The 10,339-nt window shown below is 38.3% G+C and overlaps 1 protein-coding gene across 1 annotated transcript; it reads left to right on the top strand.

Moving 5' to 3' along the window:
- Positions 1-612: 612 nt before the first annotated feature.
- On the top strand, positions 613-4,924 carry LOC149682869 (cytochrome P450 3A5-like). Its single transcript, XM_089871327.1, has 14 exons — positions 613-880; positions 991-1,090; positions 1,468-1,520; positions 1,580-1,676; positions 1,738-1,857; positions 1,930-2,018; positions 2,108-2,253; positions 2,318-2,433; positions 3,347-3,473; positions 3,535-3,695; positions 3,893-3,981; positions 4,044-4,187; positions 4,327-4,492; positions 4,692-4,924. The coding sequence occupies exons 1-14, from the start codon at positions 807-809 to the stop codon at positions 4,764-4,766; spliced, it is 1,557 nt and encodes a 518-aa protein (XP_089727453.1). The 5' UTR covers positions 613-806; the 3' UTR covers positions 4,767-4,924.
- Positions 4,925-10,339: the final 5,415 nt, after the last annotated feature.

Raw genomic sequence — 10,339 nt, 5'->3', positions numbered from 1 at the left:
CGTCTTGACTCGGAGAGGTAATATTTTGGTTTTCCCAACTTGTTAGATTGTAGGATTTTCTATGATTTCAGGGATATATTTAATTTTAGAAGTATGAATAGATAACAGAGTAATCTGGGTGCGCGTCATAGTCCCGGACACCCTTCCACGCGCCGGAGGGGGTATGAAAGAGAAGGCGGGTCATAGCCACAGAGGTAAAAAGGAATTACGTATTTTTCGTCGTCCTCGTCAGCAACCTCATCAAAACCTAGTATAAGTGAGCCAATAAGATAATTTGAATTATTCGTTACGTCTTGGAGGGAGGGGCTCGATACTGGGCTATTAGTCGGACTGAAGTAAATACTAACCGTTCTCCATTCCTACTTCTGAAATTAAATCGATCCCTGATGATTAGAAATAATTTAAAACATCTTTAAAGGCGTTCTATGGAAGCTACAATATAAAATGTTTCTCTATAGTTTAAAGGAGACGTCTCTAGCGATAAAAAGAAAATGAAGTTGTTAAAGCTTTTAAGGCATCTGTGAAATTGATAACGCCGCCTTTTAGAACGATATACTTTGTTTATACATTGTAATACAGCTTTCGAAAATTTTACACAAATGAAGGACGAAGAGTTGCGACATTCATCCTCAATCATTAAGGTTATATTTTTATATAAGTGGCTAGGTGATAAAAAGATAATTGATAAGATGATTGAGCTACATCATTTATGATAAGAAAAAATTATGTCATAGCTATTTCGGTTGCTATTGTGTTTCAAGGGTGTTAAATTTTCACTAGAAACCTCGGGTTAGTAGGCGTCAAACATGGGTTTTTACGAAGGATTGGAAGTTTCTGGGGCGTTAATAGCATTCATTTGCGTTTTCTTGGGAGGCTATTGGTAAGATAAACACTTTATTTATATTCTTTCAGACAACTTTAAGTTTAATACACAATAAGAACGTGGCAAAGAGTAATAAGACGTTAAATTTTTAATAACAAAATTCTTAGGATATACTTCAAAATGAACCATTATTGGGTTGGAAAATCCATACCGTCAGATTCACCTATACCTCTTTTGGGGAACGCCGCTGGACTCATATCCGGAAAGGTTAGTTACCTTAGCCTACTGGGTATTTATTTTCATATTTGATTGGTTTCCAAATGGACCCCCGTCAGATTTAACCATAAAGGTATAATAGCCCATAAATCGATTATTTTTAATCAAACTACGGTCTTTTCTGAATTCGAAATTGGCCAAATTCAATTTTAGATTTTGAGAGAAAGGATCAGAATCCTTTTTTTAAATTTCATAGGCAAACTGGATAGCATTGTAAAACAATTGACTTAGTGAAAATAACATTTTATAAAATTGTTATCAGATCCCATTTGAAACCAATTTTAGAAAGGGCATAGAATACGCTTTAGAAGATACGCTGTGATAATTCAATGACTAAAATTTTTTTTTAAAAATAATTTATAATTTAGGCCTTCCATGAAACTGATACAAAGCTCTATAAGAAATATGGACGGATTTTTGGGTGAAATTTTAATTTATTTTCCATTCGTTTACTATTGCTAAGCCATTAACATTTTTCAGTACATATTCCGGTGTCAACCCAGTTATTTACGTTGCTGATCCAGAATTAATTAAGTCCATATTCGTGAAAGATTTTTCAAGCTTTTCTACCAGAAGAGTGAGTTAAGTTTAGCCAGAAGCAAATATAAGTTGGTCTAATTTCTTATTTGAATAAAAAGGTTTTTAATGCTGGTGATCCCATTGTGGATAACATGGTTTCGGCAATGGCTGGTGATCATAAGTGGAGAAACATACGTAACACAATGACTCCGGCATTTACATCGGGGAGACTGAAAAAGGTACTTCGCAAACCGAAAAAACCAAAAAATCTTTTAGACATTATATCTTACGGAATTCATTTGTATGATAAGATGATGCCTCTTATTTGCGACTGTGCAAAGTTATCCGTAGAGAACTTTGACAAATACTCTAGAGACGGAGAACCAGTCGACTGCAGACGGTAAGAACAAGAATATCCAGAACAGAATTAAATAAACTTACTTTCGGTTGTTGGTACAATAAGAATAATATTATAATTTTTTGACTCAGAATGTATGGAAGTTACACGTTGGATGTCATCGCCAACGTGGCATTTGGGACCAAACTAGACTCTTACAATGATCCTGACAATAAGTTCGTAGAGCACGCTAAAAAAGTATTCTCCGCGGAACTTAGCTGGAAACAAATTTTGCCTCGTAAGATCTACTAAATCACCAACTCTTGAACGCAAATTTCAAAGCTTTTCTCATTTTTAATAAGTGCTCACACCTAAGTTTGCCCGCAAGGTTGGTATGACTTTCTTCCCTCAAGACACAATGGACTTTTTCAAGGATATCACGTTAGAAATTGTTAAGAGAAGACAAGCCAACAAAGAGGTATTTGAAAAGAAGTATCTTTGCTAATACATTTTGAGTACAAGAGTAAATCAACAAAACGAGAGACCCGTTCTGGAAAGGGGTGGTCACTAAACCGAGGCAGATACCGCATACAATGGCGCGCAACTTCGACGCGCAAGCCGTTCTTAAAGGCGCGCAACACGTGATCGTTGTCGGAAACGAGGGTTATTCAAAATTATAAACAAGCTCGTGAGGCAGGATAAAGGAGGCTTGAACGCATGCGCTAGAATATACGCTCTCTTGGGGGTAACGGTAACCATGGTAACAGGGGAACGGCAAAGTACCGTTTTAGGAACGGAGGACTATGTGCATTTTCTCCGAGACTATGTCTCCCATCTTATAAATATCTTATAAATTCTCCTTTAGTAAATCAAACCGACAAGAATGGGTATAGAACAGTAAAGTTTTTGAGTGTAGTTTCCAGGCCGAACTAGACACAGAATGATGAAATGGCTGATATGAATTCGTAATAATATCTATACGGCGAGTCACACTCTTTTGACGCGTACTGTTATAATTATGGCCATTTCGATTTCTCTCAGTATAGCTGCCATGATTAATTCCTACAAAAACTTCGTAGTTTCGACCAAAATCTGATAATATAAACCATTCCTTTAATTCCATAAGAGAAACGAACACCAAAGGGGCGTGGCCGTCATCGGAGGCTTTTTTCCTTGCGCCAAAAGCAGAATGTAAGTGGCAGTGCGAGTTGGTCATCCTCCCAGGTGCACTGAACGCGGCCTCCTTCTGGTGTTGCCTCTTGGCGCTAGGGCTATAGAATGCGATGACAGTCCCGACCCTGTGGTTTATGCTTCTTTGCAAGTGTTTAATGGAATGATCTATAGTTACAGTGAATTACTTGAGAGTATTACAAACAAAATAATGTTCTCAGGTTCGACATGATTTTCTACAAATCATGATGGACAGTCTTAGAGAGGAAAATGATGGAGCAAGCAAAGACACAAAAAACGGTCATGCGGACCCCAGTATTAATAGCATCGATGACATCAAGAGACAACGTATTAAATCCCAACTTAATGATATGCAGCATTCAAATTTGATTTATCATTCTCGAAATAGCTCTGACCATGGATGAATTTCTTGCACAAACCATTCTATTCTTCTTGGCCGCCTATGACACCACAGCTACGGCCTTAACCTCAACCTCGTACTTCCTTGCCACCAATCCGGACTGTCAAAAGAAAGCCTTGGATGAAGTTGATAGAATTTGGAAAAACAAGGTTGGTGAAATAAAATAAAATTATATTTTTCACATATATCCGAAAGGTTCATCTTTATCTACATTAGATCATATCTAATTATAGAAAAGCCAGATTAAATTAATCTGTAGATTCTTATTTATCTTAGGAAAATACAATAAATGAGCCCATTGTTAAAACCCTGCTAAATAAAATATATATTATGAAAATTCTTCTAGACGACCATCGATTTTGAAGCTTTTTCTGAAGCTAAATACATCGGGGCAGCTATAGACGAAGCTCTAAGACTTGTCCCACCAGCAACAAGGTACATGAACCAAGATGTAGGCCGATCTTTGGGAAATTATACTAAATTGAATGTTTATGAAGGCTTGAGAGAACTTGCGTCAAAGAATACGAACTTGGAAACACTGGAGTGACACTCCCACCGGGAATGATTGTGGAGATTCCAGCATACGCAATGCATCATGATCCGGAATTTTTCCCTGAGCCCGAAAGGTTTATGCCAGAAAGGTAAAGTCGTTGTAAAAGAAGTCATTCAGCAGGGATCGGAACAATAGTTTCACAGCTTTAAAGAGCGCAAAACTAAAATACCTGGATCAATACTTATTTTTACACTAATCTAATATACTTGCCGAATTTATAACGATAGATTTTTGGGTGAAGGAAGAACAACTATCGCTAACTCTTACACATATCTTCCATTCGGAGCGGGACCCAGGAATTGCATAGCCATGAGATTGGCTCTGATGGAAGTGAAATTATGTTTACTACACGTCCTGAAACACTTTGAATTTTCGCCATCCGCAAAAACCAAAGTGAGTTAGTAAATAGACCTTTTCGACCTAAAAAACGGGTAGGCAACCCTCAGTATCGGGACATACATAGGATCTGATACATTGCCGTCTCCGCTCACTCACATGATGTAAATAGACTGCGCATGCGCCTCTAAGATACATCGAAATGGTCTACAACACTAATGAATGAAGTTCGTTAAAATTCGGTTTTTATTTACAGATACCAATAGAATTCCGAAACTCAGGTTTACTGCAACCGAAAGATGTGATTCTACACGTTGAACGAAGAACCTGATGCTGAAGTTTTCTATACACGGTGTCAACACGCTGCACACACTTAACCAATATTATTGACTCTTTGTCATCATAATTACCTCAATTTTCTTATGTTATCACATATGTCGAATGGAATATTTCATTATGATAATAAAATATATAATTAGTATTTGTCAATTTGGAGATTGAATGAAGTCAATTCCATAGCCAGCTATTTACACGTACATTAATTTTTAGTGGGCTCAACTTTCTTTGCTTTTGGGAAAATTTATTATTTATCTTTTTATGGCGTTCAATTGAAATTATTCTCTATAGTTTATATGAAACGTCTCTTAACTACCAAAAGTTGTTAAAGTTAGTATTACACGTCTTCGTAATTGATGACTGAGTTTTTTCCAATTATTTATTTTGTTATACTTTGTTTAAAAGATTAAGAGTTTCAGAACATTTGGCACAGATGAAAGACAAAGATTTGCGACACTGACAGTTAATCATTAAGCTAATATTTTTTATCTTAGTGGGTAGATTCAGGGCCACTAAAGAAAAACGGTTACATTGGTTCCTTAATTCTTGTCCCATGGATTACTGTTTGTATATTGAATTTCAATTTTTAGAGTCCCTTGCACACAAAAATTAAGCCCATTACATAACAGAAGCATACATCACAGGGACGGGTTTCATTCTTGGGTTATTTCTCTCGCGCCAAGAACCACCGCTAGAGGAAGTGCAAGTCGGAAGGCCTAATGGGTGCACTCGAGCTTCGTCTGTTGTTGTCTCTTGTCGAGAGGGAAATAATTTAAAAGGATAAAAGGGTAGCCTCCTGCTCGTGTGTAAGAATGGGATGGTATATAACCACGAACACGTCATCATTCACGAGATGGCAGTTCTTCGTGCGCATTTGCGGAAAATCTGATGCCACTCTTTACGTCAGAAGTCTTTCCCCATGCCCCTATTATCCTGTTATAGTAGTTAAGAATTACGGTTGCCAGTCTAAAAATACATCTCCTTTACGGCTCCTCCTTGATATATCTAAGGACAATTGATAGGATGATTGCGTGACATAATTTATGATAAGAAAAATTATATCACATATATTTACGACTGTGGTCTTTCATCTGTGTTTACGGTTCAAACAGACACTGCGAATTGTTATAGACGTCAAAATGGGTTTTAACGAAGGATTGGAAGTTACCGGGGCGTTATTAGCATTTATTTGTGTGTTTTGGGGAGGATACTGGTGAGATTAATATTTTAAAATTTCATCTTTGGATAATACAGTTAACTTTCAAAAACAATAACAACCATAATAATTTATACACAACAATATTCTCAGGATATACTTCAAAAGGAACCATTATTGGGTTGGAAAATCCATACCATTTGATTCACCTATACCACTTTTGGGAAACGCAGATGGAATTCTAACAGGAAAGGTAAGTTAGGTTTAGTAATATAGAATTTACTGGGTAACCATAGTAGCGTGCAAACAAATCAATATTTTTAAATATCGACTAAACTGCAATATAAAACAAAGGGTCTGGCATTGTCAAATTGCCAACTTCAAAAAATATTATTCAGTAAACCCAAAAATTATACAGGGTGTTTCTGATAAGTCTGCCATAAATCAAGGGGCGTGTTCTTTGGGTCAAACTGATTGGAAAGTGTCAAAGAACATGGGGTGTACAAGAATTTGCAACGAAGATATGGCCCCCCAAACATTGGCCCCTAAAACAAGAAAATATTCGAAAATGTAGACTAAAACAAATTCAGCCTTATCAACTTGTTTAGAAATATGAGACAATTTCAATAGTTTCCCTCTAACATCGTTATTGAACTTTCACCTGGCAGAAGTGTATTAAATGAGTAGAAGTATGCCTACTCTAGTAAAGTAAATTCAAAGTATCATGGTACCTTTCGGTTGGTATTACTTTTATTCTTAACAAGTTAACATGGACGTTACAGGTATTGTTCAAAATGTCCACCAACGGCGTTAAGACAAACATGAACCCGTCTTTCGAAAGATTCTTGGACATGTTGGAAGATTCCTGGCATGTTCCTGATTGTTTGACAACCTTCAATAATTCGTCTTCGCAAGTCTTCCTCATCACGGACTTCATTCTTGTACACGATGTCTTTGAGATGACCCCAAAGATAGAAATCGCACGGATTTAAATCCGGAGATCTGGCTGGCCACGCAACTGGTCCTCCACGCCCAATCCACCTCAAATTAAACGTAGCATTAAGATGTTCTCTAACTGCACGGCTGAAATGTGGGGGTGCCCCGTCGTGCATAAACCACATGTCACGAAGTAATGCTAACGGTATGTCCTCGAGTAGTTCAGGTAAAGTGTCTCTTAAGAACGTGAGATATGCTTCACCATTTAGTCTGGGTGGAAGAAAATGCGAACCTAGTAAATGATTACCGACAATGCCGCACCATACGTTTAAAGAAAATTGCTGTTGGTGACTTCTAACACTAGTTGCGTGTGGGTTTAATTGGCGCCATTCGTGGTGGTTGTGATAGTTCAGAATTCCATCCCGGGAAAAATGTGCCTCGTCGGTTACTAAAAGGACCCGTGGAAATTGATTGTCCTCTACTCTGGCCAAAAACCACTCGCAAAAGTCGATGCGTCTTGGATAATCTGCCGGGTTAAGAGCTTGCACCTTTTGAATATGATACGGGTGAAACTGATGTCCGCGGAGAATTCGCCAGACCAAAACGTGATTAACATGTAATTGTCGTCCAACTTGTCTGGTACTTGTCGAGGGGTCCTCATCGAACATGGCAAGGACGTCTTCCTCGATTTCCTCCATGTCTTCTGGAATGTCTCGCTCTCGAACGTTGTTGGGTTGTACTTGTCCGATGTCCCTCAAGCGCCTGTCAACAGCCTCGAACGTACGACGATTTGGTATGCGTCGTTGCGGAAATTGTTCCTGGTATCGCCGCTGTGCTTCCACTGAATTGCCCTGCGCCAGTCCATACATGAGATGCATGTCTGCATATTCTGCATTGGTATACGCCATACTGTACTACCACACGTTCGTTCGAAGTGATACTGTGACGTTATCAACAACATCGCGTTACTTTATAGCAAACCACCGTTTAGTTTTTACGTTTGCGTCATGACTGTCAGCATTGTTTTTTATTCACAAACGTAAACAATAAACGGTGGTTTGCTAAAAAGTCTTTGGGGTCATCTCAAAGATTTTTTGACATCGTGTACAAGAATGAAGTCCGTGAATAAAAAACAATGCTGACAGTCATGACGCAAACGTAAAAACTAAACGGTGGTTTGCTATAAAGTAACGCGATGTTGTTGATAACGTCACAGTATCACTTCGAACGAACGTGTGGTAGTACAGTATGGCGTATACCAATGCAGAATATGCAGACATGCATCTCATGTAAGGACTGGCGCAGGGCAATTCAGTGGAAGCACAGCGGCGATACCAGAACAATTTCCGCAACGACGCATACCAAATCGTCGTACGTTCGAGGCTGTTGACAGGCGCTTGAGGGACATCGGACAAGTACAACCCAACAACGTTCGAGAGCGAGACATTCCAGAAGACATGGAGGAAATCGAGGAAGACGTCCTTGCCATGTTCGATGAGGACCCCTCGACAAGTACCAGACAAGTTGGACGACAATTACATGTTAATCACGTTTTGGTCTGGCGAATTCTCCGCGGACATCAGTTTCACCCGTATCATATTCAAAAGGTGCAAGCTCTTAACCCGGCAGATTATCCAAGACGCATCGACTTTTGCGAGTGGTTTTTGGCCAGAGTAGAGGACAATCAATTTCCACGGGTCCTTTTAGTAACCGACGAGGCACATTTTTCCCGGGATGGAATTCTGAACTATCACAACCATCACGAATGGCGCCAATTAAACCCACACGCAACTAGTGTTGGAAGTCACCAACAGCAATTTTCTTTAAACGTATGGTGCGGCATTGTCGGTAATCATTTACTAGGTCCGCATTTTCTTCCACCCAGACTAAATGGTGAAGCATATCTCACGTTCTTAAGAGACACTTTACCTGAACTACTCGAGGACATACCGTTAGCATTACTTCGTGACATGTGGTTTATGCACGACGGGACACCCCCATATTTCAGCCGTGCAGTTAGAGAACATCTTAATGCTACGTTTAATTTTAGGTGGATTGGGCGTGGAGGACCAGTTGCGTGGCCAGCCAGATCTCCGGATTTAAGTCCGTGCGATTTCTATCTTTGGGGTCATCTCAAAGACATCGTGTACAAGAATGAAGTCCGTGATGAGGAAGACTTGCGAAGACGAATTATTGAAGGTTGTCAAACAATCAGGAACATGCCAGGAATCTTCCAACATGTCCAAGAATCTTTCGAAAGACGGGTTCATGTTTGTCTTAACGCCGTTGGTGGACATTTTGAACAATACCTGTAACGTCCATGTTAACTTGTTAAGAATAAAAGTAATACCAACCGAAAGGTACCATGATACTTTGAATTTACTTTACTAGAGTAGGCATACTTCTACTCATTTAATACACTTCTGCCAGGTGAAAGTTCAATAACGATGTTAGAGGGAAACTATTGAAATTGTCTCATTATTTCTAAACAAGTTGATAAGGCTGAATTTGTTTTAGTCTACATATTCGAATATTTTCTTGTTTTAGGGGCCAATGTTTGGGGGGCCATATCTTCGTTGCAAATTCTTGTACACCCCATGTTCTTTGACACTTTCCACTCAGTTTGACCCAAAGAACACGCCCCTTGATTTATGGCAGACTTATCAGAAACACCCTGTATAACTTAACTTTTAGATGTTTTCGCCATTCGACGGTAATTTACAACAGTAAAAATACGGTATTTTACAATCGGTAATTAACCGCAGTATTTGGTAAATTAACGACTCACATCCCTTGTTGTGAACAATAATATTTTTTTATGGTTTTTTAATGTATAAATTTAATACAGAGATAACTACATATTTTTTAACTTGACTTTATAAGGAAGGTGCACTAAAAATTAGAGCAGTTGTTATTATATCGCCTCAGTCGTAAGCTAAACATATCCAACCGTTCTCTTTTAATTGTTAATAAAGTATTTTAGTTGTTACGTTAGTTTGTTTTCTTTTAAACTTCAAATTCACGAACATCCCTAGACAAATGCTAACAAATGACAAACGCGCAGTTGTATACATGATTTCGAGGTAGAAAATTAAGAGAAAAGAAACCCTAGTCGGCATTTGAGGCGAATTGTTTTTCAAAGATAGTGTTTTAAAATTATGGATATGATAAAGAGGGGAGTATAGACTACACATTCCATTCAGACGTGGATACTTCAAGGTATGATGCGCTTATGATATAAAAAAGGTCCTAAGATGGTTCAATTCCCAAATAGTTACCCCATGCCCAAATTTTCAAAAGTAATTAATTATTAATTCATTTAATTAGCTCCTCCATGAAATCGACAAAGAGCTATACGAGAAATACGGTCGAGTTTTTGGGTAAGATTTCCATTAATTGGTCTTTCATTTGAATTGTTGTTAAGTAAGTTACCATAATTTTATAGTGCATACTCTGGCATGAACCCAGCTATATAC

The sequence above is a fragment of the Phalangium opilio genome, unplaced genomic scaffold (genome assembly GCF_054372755.1).
Source record: "Phalangium opilio isolate 3A_F unplaced genomic scaffold, DU_Popi_V2 ptg000037l_1, whole genome shotgun sequence".
NCBI lineage: Eukaryota > Metazoa > Arthropoda > Arachnida > Opiliones > Phalangiidae > Phalangium > Phalangium opilio.
The sequence above is the reverse complement of the archived record's forward strand: the minus strand, read 5'-3'. Positions and strand labels throughout refer to the sequence as shown.